This window comes from Silene latifolia, chromosome 8 (genome assembly GCF_048544455.1).
Source record: "Silene latifolia isolate original U9 population chromosome 8, ASM4854445v1, whole genome shotgun sequence".
NCBI classification, from domain to species: Eukaryota; Viridiplantae; Streptophyta; class Magnoliopsida; order Caryophyllales; family Caryophyllaceae; genus Silene; species Silene latifolia.
This window is the reverse complement of record NC_133533.1, coordinates 106,102,563-106,119,909: the sequence shown is the minus strand read 5'-3', so window position 1 is coordinate 106,119,909 and position 17,347 is coordinate 106,102,563. Positions and strand designations below refer to the sequence as shown.

General features: G+C 32.9%; 1 protein-coding gene across 1 annotated transcript; it reads left to right on the top strand.

Moving 5' to 3' along the window:
• The first annotated feature begins 727 nt into the window (after positions 1-727).
• Positions 728-16,476, top strand: LOC141597202 (WAT1-related protein At4g30420-like). Its single transcript, XM_074417573.1, has 7 exons — positions 728-1,010; positions 2,208-2,282; positions 2,919-3,035; positions 8,748-8,991; positions 9,076-9,234; positions 15,890-16,041; positions 16,122-16,476. Exons 1-7 carry the CDS (start codon positions 832-834, stop codon positions 16,306-16,308), a joined length of 1,113 nt encoding a protein of 370 aa, XP_074273674.1. The 5' UTR covers positions 728-831; the 3' UTR covers positions 16,309-16,476.
• The last annotated feature ends 871 nt before the right edge of the window (positions 16,477-17,347 follow it).

Here is a 17,347-nt window from a genome sequence, read left to right as displayed (position 1 = left end):
GAGATTGCATCATTGTCCTGCAAATATGTGAACAACTTTAAGGTAGAAGACAAACAAGCATATAATCATTATTACGATTAAAATTTATGATACTTGATTAGAGACAAACTTGAACTATTTTTCATGTTGATCAATGAGTATTTCAGTATTGGATTTTTCCTCAATCATTATCTACCTTTCTTCGTCGATTCACAGTACTCTATTTTTCATGTTTATCGATGATATTAAAAATCATAGACTGATTTAGTTGGAACAATTCCTAAATGTATCAAGATTAGTAAATTACATCTATAACCTTTACAATTTGGCGCAAAACGAAAAATTATTATCTTTCTTTTCATATTTTTTTCATTTTTTAATTAGGGTGGTACCGAAACTCGGTAACACCCGGTGTCGCCCCAGCACTTCCCTTTTGAGAAGGTAGGTAATAGTATGGATTATTCCTGTAAATTAACCCTACTTATTTTAACCATCTAACCCCATAATAATACCCCACAATACATTTTCTTTCTCTCCAATTATTTCACTTTACCATAGTACTTTAGCTTGTTTAATTTAAACACCTTTAATTCTCGTGCCACCCTTTAATAGGAAGAGTTATTCTAAATATGAGGGAGTAGTATTTAAGCCATTTTAAAATTTAGGACGAAGGCCCCCTCTCTTGAACAAAACTTCTTGTATACGGAACACAAATTCTCGGGAGTCACATGCCCATGCTCCACTTAGCCAACCAAAACAAGACCACGACAAACGTTAAAACTATTTAATACCGCGATAAGATGTTGGAATTTTCCTACCAACTCAAAATCAAAAATCAAAAGCTTTAGGAAAATGGGAGCATGGGAAGATCATTCACCGGCAGCCGCCATGATATCGTTACAATTCGTGTCGGCCATCAATGCCTTACTGAACCGGGCATCCCTAATGACCGGAATGAGCCCTTTGGTTTTTACTGTATATAGACAGGCCATTGCAGCTATTTTCACTTTCTCGCTTTGTTACTTTACAAGGTGCATCTCTCCTTAGTTCATATATACTCCCTACGTTCCGGTTAGAGGTTGTTTATTTTCATTTTTGAGTGTTTTATTGTAAAGTGGGAGATTTGTGATTTGTGTGGTCTAAAATCAATCTATTTTATATCTTTAGTTTTGTTGTTAAAAGTAATTGATAACTATTAATCAGAATGAGGGAGTATATTATTATGTCGTATAGGAGGGTAATTAAGGTTCTTCTATACTTATGTACCAAAAAAAAAACAAAGGTTCTTCTATACTTGCAATTTGTTTTGCCACAAACGAGATACGGACATACGGTATAAATGTGTTCTAGGGTGAGACCAACCAACTTTATACTAAAATACATGAACATATGAGTGTAATTTGTTTTTTTTTGGTACATTATGAGTGTAATTTGTAATAAGTGCTAACAAGTGACCGTCTTATATAAGAATCTAAGAATCAGTGTTTAGTACCGTTTATTCTTTTCATTTTGTTTATTACAAGTTTCTGGATATTTTGAATTACTAATATACTCCGTATGAGTTATCATACTACAAGCCTATAATATATATTAGGGATATTCTACGGTGTACCCCTGAGTTTTTCGGTTTTTTATGTTGTATCCCTCCTTTTTTTTAATTCTACATTGTACCCCTAAACTTCTTTCTTATTTCTCCATCATAACCTCGTTTAACTCTCCATTAACTTTATCACTATCAAACGACCGTACTTTCACCTTAATTCTGACTATTAATGTTGTATCGCCATTTTATATGCGAAATATCACAGATGACCTTTAATAAGCACCAACTGCTATTAAAAACATCTGTTATGATTCATGACATGATAATGGAGATTTTTTGAACTTTTAGTTCGTTTCATATACTATTTCTTGGGCTAATGAGTAATTCGGCGAACTAATAAGTGAATGAGTAGGTTATTGAGTAACTGGAATGATAAATAGACGATTTAATAGGTCATTTAAGAAACTAAGTTGGCTATGACAATAAATAAGGTCATGGTATAGACTAATGTATAGAGTTTAGGGGTACACCATGGAATATAAAAAAAGGAGGGGTACAACGTAGAAAACCGAAAACCACGAGGGTACACGGTAGAATATCCCTATATATTATGATGACATGATCTTAGTATTACAAAAAAATATGTGCATAACTAAACAACTCCAACTCTCTCATGTTTTTGAAGGGGGCAATCAAGTAGGAGTGAAGCAAATATGGGAATCAAGAGCTTCCTTTTGATCTCCATCTCCGCCTTCATTGGGTATGATCGACTGTTGAACGCTTTTACAACTCGGATAGTCTTACTTAAGACGGCAATATCCGTCTAAAATTTAAATGGGTCAAATATCACTTTACATGGCTATATTTTACCTTTTTTTAATGCAATTTGCTTTTTTTTTTCTATTTATCTCACATGGTATATTTGACCCGTCATAGGCAAGAATTTGTATTTATAACATGTGTAGATGCAGAATTATTGTATTTGGGTGCATACATATTTTCCCACATATTCCTTTTTTTTATATACTCCCCTCCGACCCAGACCAAATGTAACACTTTCTATAAACGGACGATCCAAACCAAATACAACATTCCTTATTTAACCTATAACATTATCAAGTTGTCCTTCTACCCATTTGATTATACAAAATGGCATTACAAGACCCACCTACCAACTTATATAATTAAACTCACAATTAATGATCTACCTATTTTTTTTATCTTTACCCTTATTTTTTTCATCTTTTCCGAAATACTCCATTTTTCTTTATGTTACCTTTGATCTGGGTCCGAGGAAATATATGAAATATGATAAGAAACTACATTTAGAATTGTTTTTTTTTTTTTTGGATTTTTTTTTATATGATAACGCACTAATCCAATTCCTAATGAACAGAGTGGTACTGTATCAAGTATTCTATTATCAAGGACTTTACCTGACAAGCTCGTCGATTGGAACTGCATCTTCTAATCTAACTCCTGCAATCACCTTCATTTTTGCCATTATTCTTGGGTATGCTATATTATTTCATTTTTTTTAGGAATATTCCATACTCTTTTAAGTGTCACTCGCTATTCATGAGCGGTTTAGATCTCGTTTCAAATTATTTTAGTATAATCAAGGAGTATTTATTTTAGTATAATCTTAAAATCATGATTTTTTAGGAGGTAAGACTTTAACCAAACTCATGAGCGGTTTAGATCTCGTTTCAAATTATTTTCACCAAATGAGTCCACATCATCATTTTTTTTTCAAGATTTTAGGTCAATTTTTAAGCACTGATTAACGATTTTACTCTTTTAAGTGTCACTCGCTACTCCAAATTGTAGTTTTACTCTATGTATATAGGTCCTAACAACTAGTAGACACTAGAAGTGAGACATGTAACCAATTGGGTGAATTAGACTAAACCGCTACTTCAAGTAGCGTTTTAGCCGAGTTTCGGACAATTTCCGCAACCAACAACTACTGGTTGTGCGGGGCTCTAGACAAAGGGCTTAAGCTTCTACTTGGAATAGCGATCGCTTTGTAAAAGTAGTGATTTTTATCGTAAACCCGCAATAAAATGTAAACACCACCATACCAACCTTGACAATTTGAAATACAACCCTTGCAATGTTGTGCGGAAGCGTGAATATCTCGTGTTAGGCCTATGCTGCATCTGTGTCCACTGTCTATAATAGTACGATATTGTCCGCTTTGGGCCAAGCCCTCACGGATTTACTCTTGGACTCCTTCCCAAAAGGCCTCGTACTATTATATTTTCTGAACACTTATAAAGATGAGCTTCCATCTTTATTCTACAGATGTGAGACATGGGTTTGCACCCTAACAATCCTCCCCTCAAACCAAGGATCATCATCTTGACTTGGACCTTGACCTCTACGGAGAATTTCCCACACCTACAGGCCCAACTTACATGCTCTTGAACTAGCATGTCCATGTGCCCTTCTTGGTAATTTGCTACATATGCATATCGAACATCCTCTACATTCAATATGCCCTGGACCGGCTCCGTCACTTCAAAAGTCCTAGAACACAAACAGTCTCTGGCATTCAACCTGGAAAGGACTCACCAGACCTGTGGCACCCAACCTGATAAGGGTCCACCTAATCAACAGTTCTAGTACACAAATGGTCTCTGTCCCACAAGACCTAAGACGTCTTTCATCCATTTAGCTCTGGACCGGGCTTGCTCAAGGACTCACCCCGAGCTAGGAGTTCCATGCCTTAGAGTGTACAACTTCAAGTCTTGGGCCTGCTGATACATCATCTTGTTTAGCCCAAGTCGAACTTTGGGCTCTGATACCACTTGCCGTACGGAAGCGTGAATATCTCGTGTTAGGCTTATGCTGCATCTGTGTCCACTGTCCATAATAGTACGATATTGTCCGCTTTGGGCCAAACCCTCCCGGATTTACTCTTGGGCTCCTTCCTAAAAGGCCTCATACTATTATATTTTCTGAACACTTATAAAGATGAGCTTCCATGTTTATTCTACCTATGTGGGACATGGGTTTGCACCCTAACATGCAACAAAAATACAATTCACAACATCACAACCCCACATTCAAACATTTTCACACAACCCAATAGTATACTATCAATAAGAAAATAAGGAAATACCTTACGCAGAAGCTGTGTTCATTAATTGTCTACTACCATACATCGTACCTCCGATGGCTACTAAAGTCCTAAAACATGTGCATGCCCTAAATCTCCCATATCGATGGTGGACTTAACCTTTAGAGTTTAGAGTATGTATGTTTTTGTGTATTGCATGTGTGTGTATGTCTTATGGAATTCATCTATCACAAATGATTTTATTTTTATTTGTAACCTCATATAGAGGTTTTGCAATGACGCCATAAAACACCATTAACTCACACATAAATGTGGTGATTAATGGTATACTAAAAATGGGGTTATTATTAGCATTGTATTAAGGTTAAAAAAGTAACTCTCACAAATTATGTAATTGTTGGTTACAAAATTCAATACTCCCAATTGGCCTCACAACCGAAAAATGCTCTCACTTGCCACTGAACCAAGAAAATGCTACACTAGATCACAAAGTCAAGGTAATTCTTCTACTATATCACAAAAATAAAGAAAACGCACTCACTTGGTTACAAAATCAAGTTTTTCATAACAAAATACTCCATAACAATCTCTCATGCTTCATACGATAAATGAGGTAATGTACGGCCAAAACGTAACAAAGTAGTGTTATATTAAGTTACCATCAAGCCAACATAACACTTTCATATTATCAATGCCCTAAATTATTCAAACATCACCGTTAGTATACACATTCTCTATATGCTATCATAATCATAACCTTTAGCCAAGAAATTATGGTGAAGTTAAATTGACCATTCCTTAGACATTAATCATAATCTATCTCAACTTAACTTAACTGTATTCCTAACATGATCCATTTAATTTTAATACGTTAAGTTCGTAAAATTCAAATTAAAGTAGTAACATTAAGAATTAACTTCTTATCTAACTCCAAGTCAAAGGGCGTCAAACAAAATTGGACACCACAATCCAAATGATCACAAAGTTACCATAATGCGCATCAGCGCATGAGTAAGTCCAAAGTACGCTGGAATAGTCCTGTGTCGATCTCTGGGGCAATTACACAGCCTAGCGAGCTAATGTGAGTAGCACTTTCGGTCCATGTTAGGACAGGGTGTTACAATTGATATCAGAGAAACCTAGAGACCTTGTAGTTTGTACCTATCGGGAGAGGATTCTGGGTTAGTGGTTACACTGTCAAGGGTGACCAGAACGTTGCGGTATTCAAGTGGGGTGGAGGGTGGGAGGGTTGTAAAACTCCATGTTAACTGAAGACATTACTCAGGTAGTTGGGTCGATCGACCAAGTATCTCGTCAATCGAAAGTACTACTTATATCAACAAAGTATACTTTCATATCTGGAAATAAATGATAAAAACTCCACAGTTAAACGTGCTTGATGAGAGTAATCTTAGAATGGGTGACCTCATAGAAAGGTTTTCAGGATACGCATTAGTGATACTTAAATACGTTGGAAAGGACTCGTATTAGTCTCTGAGACAAATACACGTCTTGGCGAAAGACAATGAGTGTCGCATCCCATCCATGTTACGCGGGAGTGTTACAAGTTAACCCTAGTCTAGGTTGCTTCAGGTTCCAACCTCGAGCTCAACACCCCCAAAGGTTCTCAAATTAATAGTATATATTCAACAAGTCCAAACAATTGTTGAACTTGCTTAATAAAATCGACTTAGTGAAAAAATCCTAAGGGTTATCAGTTGTTTTCACTTTCTTCATTTTAATTCTCTTCTTGCTTCCTAGAAAATGATATCTGACATCTATGTGCTCATTCTTTTGTGGTGCACCTGATACTTCTCGAAATACATTGCACTCAAGCTATCGAAAAATAGCGAGGCGATCTTTTGATGTAGATCAAGCTTAATCATGGGCCCTTTTAACCATATATTGTCCTTAGCAGCCGCCGTCAAAGCCATATACTCGCCAATGTTGTTAACAAAGTCACAGGAGATTGAAGAGTATACTTAAAATTAACAACATATCCTCCAAGTGTTACATACATGGTTACAGACCTTCTGCTTTCTATTGAGCTGTAGCATAGTCGAAATCAGAATATCCAACAACCAAACACTGATCATTATTCCTTTTAAGGAGCCTAACATCTCTCGCTCCTCTCATATAGCGGAAAGTCCACATATCGCGAACCAGTGTTCTTAGCCTTGTTGAGCCACAAACTTCCTAACAACACTAACAACATGTGAAATATCATCCCTAGAACAAACCATGACATACAATAAAATGTCAACTACACAAGCATAGGGAACCGTTCACATATAAGACTTCTCAACTTCAATTTGAGGTGCAGAACATATAGTTAGCTTACCCATCATATAATGAGTATTTAATTGGTTAGAGGTACTTAAACCAAAGCTTCCTTTTAGAACGATCTCCATAAATCTACATCTCTATTATCTTCTTTGCAAGGCCCTAGATTCTTCATATTGATTTATGAACCGGGTAGTTTCTTGAACTTATTAAGATTAACATATTATCTTTTCGTCACAACAACGAGGATGTCATCAATCTAATACGCATCTTCTAGTTTGCTATGATAAACGCAACAATTATATAATAGTAAACTACACATCCAAAGACTCTAAGTGTAGAAAAATTTAGTATATTCCTACTCATCAATAACTCAAAGAGAATCCAGAACCCTTTGGCTCCTCCACTAACCACTCCAATAGCCTTCCCCCAAACCTATGACACCACCTCAATCGCTACCACTCTAACAGAAAATCTACCAACCACCACCCTTATGGTCGCATCTTTACTCTACCGCCCTCCACATCCCACGCCACTAATTACTTGACTTGCTTATGCAATTATATTAATTATTCATGATATATTTGTTTTAACCCCTAGTGGCGCCATAGTGATGGGACACTCATGCATAATATGCTTAGTATATAGATTGTTTGATGGCCACAGTTCGTAGGTCATGATATGGAGATATCAACCTAATCATGCATGACATGTGTTTAAAAACATATATCAGATTTATCCGATTGAAATCTTTACTAAGTATTTACTTTATATAAACAAAATTTCCTTTCAATATTTTTCAATTTTGTTAGTCTTTAGACTCAAGTCTTTTACTATCTTGTACATGTAAAGTACCTTGTTTTAACTCCAACCAACTCCAGCCATGAGTGGTGATGACAAAGGTGGTGTTAAAACTTGTTATGTAATATGTTACGGATATGATTTGACAATATGAGAGTTGCTTATCCCTTATAAAAGGGAGCTAGTTTATCTACTTCGACCCCTTGAAGAACTGAGATTATGAAAACACATGGTCATGCATAGACAAAATAAATGGTAATTATTTGCTTTAACAATTCAACTTAGTGATGATTCGAGAAAAGAGATTGAGTCATTGAGCTATATATGGATGATATTTTTCCTACTTTATTTTAAATTAGAGAGATAGAAACAAAAAAATTATTAGTGATTAATTTAACACAGCACCGGTGGTAAATTGTTGGAATATGTCCAATACTCTAATGTCCAAATACGGTTTTACGTCTTTAATATTATGTAGAAGTCACTTGTAACTTGAATTCCCGAAAGAGATAGGACATTTATAATTTGAAGTAAGGCCTACAACGTCACCCATTGGATTAGTATTGAACAATATAGTGTAATGAGTATAAGATAATATGAAAAAAAAATCCTTATAAACTTTCTTATCCTATACAGCCTCGAATTTTCTGTTATCTTCTTTTATATAGATCTAAAAGATAAAGATTTAAGTATGAAATTTTTCTAAGAGATAAGAATCAAGCCACCATTTCACCTGAGGGGCGAAAATAATTAATACTACTGTAAAGGTTGTACGTTGTACTGGTTAATTAACCTAATTATTATTTCAAAATAAAATTATAAAGGGTACCCAATTATAAATATACACTGTTGAATATGTAAATTGAATTTCATTTTAAAAGTGAACTTGTGTACATATAAGAAAAGAAATGACCTCATGTAACTATTTATCTATCATTTTGGGTTATCTTTACATGTATGTGTATTATTAAGAGTTACGAAGTTTAAATTGTTGTAGAACTCTATCAAAACCTTTCAATACATATTCATATATGAATCTCATTGCGAACAATGTAGAATGGAGCAAGTGAGTATAACAAAGTTGAGCAACATAGCAAAGATATTCGGGACAATTATCTGTGTTGGTGGAGCACTTTGTATTGCATTGATAAGAGGCCCAAAGATACTAAACGACCAAGTACCAATATCAATGACAAAGTTTCTAGTGCTAGAGTCAACGTCAAGTGATCATAATTGGATTTTGGGATGTCTTTTTCTTTTTCTTAGCAAAAGTTGTTGGGCTGCCTGGCTTATCATGCAGGTATCATTTTGCCAATATTTTCCAACATTTTAGTATGCTACTATTTCACCTAAATGCGATTGAATTTTATTTGTTGATAAATAGGTCTCGGTATCGGCATGTTATCCAGATTCTTTATCACTCTCTGCATGGACATGTTTCTTAGGAATGTTACAAGCTGCAACAATTGCGGTGTTCACAAATCCGGATTTGAAATCTTGGAATTTAAGTTCGCCTCTTGAACTCACTTCATGTTTCTTTTCGGTGCGTAAACGTTTCTTAACTTTGATATGGTTTTTTAATCTTTATTTTTTAAATTAGAATGATTCCATCGATAATGTTGGTAGAAAAAATAAATCCCTGCAATTCCCACCAAATAATTATGATAAGTTTGAGTAAACTAAAGCAAGAGATAAAGAACTAAAATAAAACTTGGATTTCCTTTGAATAATGACTTACTAAATATTATTCCTTAACTATTGTTACTTTAATTTCCAATACAAAGTAGATAACTAAGTTAAATTTACATAATACTCCCTCAATTCCACTTTTATGTTCTATTTTTCCAAAATTTATCCAAAATCATTTGTCTCCTTTCTAAATTTAGTGTGATAAATGGGTGGACTACTACTATTACCACGAATTTCAACTATACAAATTCTTATTTAAGACTACGGCTAGCAAAAGCTGACCCGACCCGACCGAAATCAGACCTGATAGAACCTGAAAATTGGGTGAACCGAAACCGACTAGACTTGAGGCTAAACCAATAACCGATAACAGCCTTATGTTTTCAACCCGAATACGACCCGATCCGCAACCCGATATTGACTCAATTCTATGGATGACCCGATAATAAATTAGCTTAATAATAATGTAAATATGGCCACATTGACATATATCCAAATTGTTTTCACTTAAAACTACCGATAATACACTTACACATTATTTAAACATAAAATTACCCAACAAAACTTTATAAATAAGAGAAAATATTTGATGATAACCTAATCTAACCTGGTATTGACTCGCTAATAACTCGAGCTGACTTGCCGCTCCCTACTGACCCAACTTCAAGCTGATCCGACGAACTGTAACCAACTTGAACCAGTCACTTCTCCGACACAATCCGAACCGGATATGACTAGTACCGTAACTGACCCGAGTAACCAGATTGCCATCTCTATTTAAGGTGGGCACTATTAAGCCTAATACGAGGCAAATACATACCGAATGACATGGGCAAGTTGCCTAGGAAATGTCAAAAGTTTTGTCATTATTACCACCATATATATTTGACATGTGTTAAGCTTAAGACAAATAGTGCTCGTCTTAAGCAAGACTTATTGTTTTAACTAACACCCTCTTTGTTAAAATGAAATTGTCTTCATTTTCTTCTTAATTACTTAAAGGGCTAGCATAATAATTTTATCTCTATTTTCTAAATTCGCCTAGAAATATAATGAATTAATGTCAACTCCAATTAATTTAATGTAGTAATCAAATATCATTTAGTTTTAGTTTTTAATTAGTTCCTTTTTAGTGGAATGAGTCAAAAGAAAATATTTGGAATTCATTACATTTCAATAGCAATAACGTGTCTTGTTTTACTTGAACAGGGAAAAAAATTCATCCACCTACAAACACGTCATTTGTAATAACGTATTTCCAGGCACATCTAACTTATAGTGCTCTATGTGAAATAGTATCGGGTCTCAAAATTTTGGGCCCAAATCTTAACATTATTCATTTGATTAGAAAAAAAAATTCAAACAATGAAATCAGAAATGACGCTACATCCTAAATCATGGTTGACTATTCCACTCCTCACCAATTTTCTTCACCAAGTAAATTAATTTCCTTTCTCAAAAACATTAAATTTTGTCTTTAATTTTCCCAGAAACACATCCAACGTTTCTTTAGTAATCAATCTTTAAATACGATTATCCCAAATCAATTTCTCATAAATCATTCCAAATTTACAATAGAGAGATTAAAATCAAAACTTTGTAATACTATAAGTTTCAATTGCATATACAAATTTACAACTGAGTTTCAAAGTGATTGAAATAGATAATATTTTTTCTTAATTTTTTTTTTTTTTGTGAATAGGAAAACTTAATTTCTTGTGAATGTTGTCTTTATTTTTTTTATTGGAGAAATTAAAGTAAATTATGAAAATTTGATAAAGGAATCGCTTCAAGAAAAACTAAGCGGGAGAATCGCTTTTTAAATAACTTGCAGTTTGCATTAATATTTTATATAAACCTTCTTTGGTATTTTATATTTGAAGCCTCAAATTTTTTTCTTTGTATCAGACTTCCACTTTTTTTGAGACGGTCCTACCTATTTTCGAAATAAGGCGTGCAATAGTAATTTTTAACAGCGGCTTGTCTACAGTAACATTGTTTTTTAACCTTTTGCCTTTGTTAAAGGAAACACGTCATTTATAGTGGCGGGTTTGTCTCGAGTTTAAGATAAGAGTTATCCAATCTTATGTGGAGACCACTATAATAAATAATTTAAAGATCAAATCAGTATTTTAATATTTATTTATTTTTTAGAATTATTAAAAAAAACATTAACGTTTTAGGTCATAACTCATGATTACTTCAAATAAAAAGGCATGAAAATATATTCACGTCTCATATTGTGACCATCCTTTTATATAAGGTTGATTCTTAGCAAAAACTAATGACAAGGAGGCCTCACATTAACACTAGCGAATACTGTATATAATGTATGAAGTATCCGTACATAATACACAATGAAAATAGAAAACTACCCCACTATCGTAAAAATAACCACTTATTATCACAAAATAGTCTACATTGAATAATCTATTAATCATAGTGTACCATATTATGTGATATACTACAATTATATGCTTACGATATATATTGGTCTTTGTTTAACAACAACTTTGTTTTAGAATAGAATTGTGCATCTTTGCACAAGTTATAACACTAGTAATTGAAATATTTGGAGCTATAGAAGTCATTTAGTTGCATATATTAAGTTGCAATGCCTAGGAAGTGATATGTCACTTGATTTTAGAATTTCTATGAATTGGAAATGGTTGTTTGACAGCATAAAAGATTGTATTTCATGTAGGCATTTTTAATTACCTTGGTTAAGTAAATGATAAAAAAATGAGCACGATACTCTATGAAAATTTAGATGAGATATTATATTACTTATTCTGTCCCGGTTAATTGTTGTCCTTTGCTTTTTTTGACACTATTCATAAAGGAAGAGAATCCTTAAATTAATTCCTAAATATATAACACAAAATATAATCACGAATGATCTTGTTTGATTCGTCTTAATGAGTACATTAAGAATATCCAAATTTTATAATTTTCACACTTTTGTAAGCAAAGATTTTACGAAATAAAATGAACATCGACAAACGTGCAAAAGGCAAAGGAAAACAATTAACTGGGACCGAGGGAGTAGGAAATAAAATCTCATATATAGGAAATAAGATCCCATATATTATCATATGGGATAATGTTTAGGAAAAAAGGGTTTAGACCACTAGTTACGACGGCTTGATGAAATAGGGTTAAGGTTTGAGTGAAGTACTATAAATATGGGTTTGTATATTAATATCAACATCAATTATTAGAGCAATAGAAGAACTTTATATTAAGTTCTTATGCCATATCATATTTTATTAGTTCCAATATTTAAGAACTTTTGCCCACAATAGATGACATTTGTATAAAGTTCTTAAATAAAAAATATGAAATAAGTAATTGGTCTTCCACATTTTTCAAAGTATACTTATTGGTTCTCAAATTCCAATGTATGAACAACCAAATTCTTATTTTGGAACTCAATTCTTAAAATTAAGAACCTTTTACTTGCAATAGAAGAACTTTTTACTTTGGGTTCTTAGTGATCTTCCCAAGACTAAAAACCACTATTGTTTAGTGATCACCCCAAGACCTGATTAAGTCTTCCTCTAAATTGTTTGATATGGTATCAGAGATTCTTGACTCCTAATTAAATTTTCGCTACTTTGCCGGTGGACTAATAATGTACATCGTCCGCTAGCGGAATCTATATTACTTAAATTAGTTATTGATTATGTTTTTTCATACCAAAAAAAGGAGCCTAAATCTTGATTTTTCTGGAGGTTCAAATTTTGGTACAATAGTTAATGGTGATGCTTAGGGGGGAACAAAACCGTAAATTCGATATGGTTTTGAAAACTGTATCGGACATCCGATTTCAAATTCTCATTTTTTAGTATCCTTATCCGATACTGAATTTCAGATTACTGTTTTGTATATCCGAAAACCATATATACGGTATCCAATTTCAGTGTCAGAGTGTCAGTTGTGTAATTTAATATTTTTTTGGGGTTTATTCATGATTTTTTATTTTTTATTTAACTAGTTTTATATTTGTACAAAATTGTACGATATTGAGTATTTAATTATTTGGTGAAATTTTTAAATACAAAAAGAAATGCACAATTATAAAATTTAAAATATTAATAAATATCGATAAATATGAGTCAAGTTACCGGATATATAATAAATTTCAAATATTGACGGATGATTTCTTCTTTCTTAAACAAAGTTGGGTCGAAGAACTTATGATCATCCATATAACACATTAAATAGGTGCGAAGAAAATTAAATATTAATCTTGTACTCAATATTAAAGTTGACTATGATGAATATATGTTTTTAGAGATTTTTATTTTTTTCGGTTTTAGTCTTATAATAATAATATCACAACATTTAAAAAAAAAACTCTGTTTTTATATATAGAGTGTGCTTAAAGTGGCGTGGATCACTCACAGAGTAGTCAGAGAGAAATAAATAAATGCTGCTTTTTTTCATATATAGGAGATTATTCTTTTATTTTACTTGAGTTTTAATAATTTAATTTGCGATAATTTTCTTAATGAAAGTTGGGTTTAACATTTTTAAATAATCTGTATTTTCATTTTTCTTCAAGGGAAAAAATAAATTATTATTCAACTATGAGAAAATGTGTGAAAACACGTGAAAGTTAGTATGTATATGCACAGAAAAAAAATTACAAATTTTAATAAGCTACGTAGGAAAGTCATTTGCCAATTGTCAGGATAGTTTAGAAGATCAAATTGCACAAAAAAAAAACCAAAAAATGTGGTATCTGCTAGGCCCACCAATGTTTCATTAATATATTGATTTACATCTCCTTTCTTATCAAGGAGCCAATCACAACAATAAAAAAACTCCTCTTTTATTTATAGAGGATAATTTAAAGAGTACTCATAAGTAGAGAGTATAAGATCAGAGTATAAATACCTTAAAAAGTGTAAAAGTAATAAGACCGAGTCATTGAGGCATACGATATTTTGTAGTTTTATACATATTTTATTAATATTTTCTTTCTAAAAAGAAGAACCATATTGGAAACGGTATACCAGGTTTTAGATTTCGCCGATACATATCTCAGTTTTTATATAAATTGTATCGTATATACGTAAATCCGTATCGGATATACGAAAATTCGTATAATTGAAATCATTTTATCATATCGTACATGTATAATAAAACTGTATCGTAATAATGTTGATAAAATAAAATACACACTAGAATATGCGGAGGTTTTGCTTGCACTTTGCATGTGAAACTGTAAGTAATTATCCAGATTCATGTCCTACTCTCCCGTGTCGTGAGATGAGGCGTAACGACTCTCTATTAAACCTACCACCATCCATTTTTTTAAAATTCTCCATTAAAATCCATCTTTCCAAATCAAAAATCTCCATACAACATCACCCTTCATCATATTTCAAAAGTCTACTCTTTTAAAACTCACCACCACAACTACTCATAATTGTCACACACTTCAGATTCACCATATCCATTCACAACCATTAACTTAATGCCCACTATTCATAACACCACAAATACCCCAATCGCCACATATCACCATCGGCTACGCGCTGTTGTGAGATGTGTCTCACCTCCTTGTTTCTTCTTAGACGCGTCTTATCACTTAGCCGTCGTCCTCTTTCTCTATGTTGTCATCATCAGTGAAAATTCGTGCTTCTCTACCATCAATCATGTTTATCTTTTGAAATGTTCTAGAACACTTTTTTTAGACTGCACTTGCGATTGTTTAGAAATACGCTTGATATTTTCTTTTTAAAATGTTACTCAAATGCATTATAGAGCTATTAGTTAAATTTCATAAAATCCAAAATATAATTAACATTTTGAAATGTATAAATGATTGTTTTGAACTATACTTGAGATTTTTCTAAAATTAATCGTTAGGTATACTCTAAAAACTCCTTGGATACATTTCAGAACACTCAGAAGCACATTATCAAAGTTGTTTTTATCGTTCTTACTTAAGAGAGAGAGAGAGAGAGAGAGAGTTAATTTAAGGTTGTGTTATCATGTGGTTGTAGGGGTGGATGTATGGGGTCTGTTAGGTGGGAATATGTAGTTGGTTGTGGTTGGATGGTGGCAGTTGTGCTGGTGGAAATATGGTGAGAGAGTAGAGTTAGGCAGTGGGTTGTAGTGGTGGTGATATGATGAAAGACAAGGGGTTATAGTAGGTTTATGAGTAGGGGTTAGTTAAGGGGAGATAATTTAACGAATTTATCAGGTATCCGACTATTAAAGTCTATTATGAGAAGGAGAGTAGATAGCTAGATTTATTGTGAATTAAAATGATGTTCAGATTAATACGAGAAGGTTACCAACAGTTTGAATTATTCTTGTTAATTAATCCAATCCTTTTCTTCAATTTCTGATGACATATTAACAATTATTATAGTTTTCTTTTTAAATGTCTTTAACATGTACCCTTTTGGACACATATTAGAAAAAATGAAATGGAATTTGTGTTCTTACACCGAGAGTCTGAGATACTAAATATTCTTTTTCTCTAAGTGTAGGGGGTAGTTGGATCTGGAGCAAGATACTTCATTCAAGCATGGTGTATTAAAAAGAGAGGGCCATTTTACTCTTCAATATTTGGTCCTTTATCTACCGTGGTAACAACTGTATTGGCATGTATATTTCTTCATGAAGATCTTTATATTGGCAGGTAAGTTAAATCAAAATAGTCAATCATTCATAATTAAATTTTTAATGTTATAATCATTTTTCTTTCTTTCTTATTCTCAGCTTACTAGGTGCAATTGCGGTAATCATCGGCTTATACATCGTGTTGTGGGGAAAATCTGAAGAAAGAAATGAAATTTCTCATTCCAAGCTAGACGAAAACCAAGTTCAAGAGCACATGGATTTAGAAAGTGATGTAGAGCACCCATTGTTGATAGAGAACCCTAACAAAATCGACCCAGTTGCTTAGTAATACTTAAAAAAAAATTTATACGTACATAGCCAAGAATCGAGTCAAGCAGTATTTTTAATGACATCGTAGTATTGTACAATTAGAATAATCACAAATTTTGAGATACTGATATCCCATCTATTTTGATTACTTTGATCTTTTAAGTATTTTTGACAAATATGTAAACATTTCTGTTATATTTTCGCCACCACCCTGCACAAACACAACACACGCTCTTCGATTTCGCCCTTAGCTTTTAATAGAGAGAATTGTTACATATACAAAGGGTAGTTCCGAAAAAACTAATGATAAAATGTGTGTGATTTAGTAGCAACGTGTACGAAATAAGAACTACATTATATTTTTGCAAATTCTCCAATCGAGTTATGAAGCATTGGATCGCACAAGTGAACCCTTTATTTTGCGTACAGAAAGGACAACTTATTTTAAGAACACTATTTGTTTATTTCATAACTAGTTCGGCCCACCCCCTTGAGAAACCGAATTTTAAAAATTAAATCAGATTTTATTATCAATAATATAACTATATTCATTATATATTTATGAGTTTTTTGATAACTAATACCACAAGTAAACCACTTTTTGAGAACTGTTATCAATGTAAAAAAGTTTAAAAAATGATACCATAATTCTTGGTTTGGTAAAATTCAGTACCAATTCACCCAAAACCCAATTTTTGACTTGAAAAGACAAAAATACCCCTCCTTTTACCTCTCTCCCCCTTTCTTACCCATAAACAAACTTTAACCTACCTTTTCAACTTCATCATTCTAGTCTTCATAATTCAATACCATCCCTTAAATTATGAGTCTACTTCTTCATCTTCCTCAAAATAACCTACTCATTTGCCAGAATTTAACCTAACAACATTAAGCTTCATCACTTTTCATTATTAACCTGGAAAAGCCCTTTGTTGGCATTTTCTACTCTTCATTCTCAAGTTGATTTTTCTTCTTTACTCTTTATCTTCTCAAGTTTGTTTTCATTCTTTACTCTTTATCTTTAATTTAGTAGAAATTCCTAATTGTTCATTGAT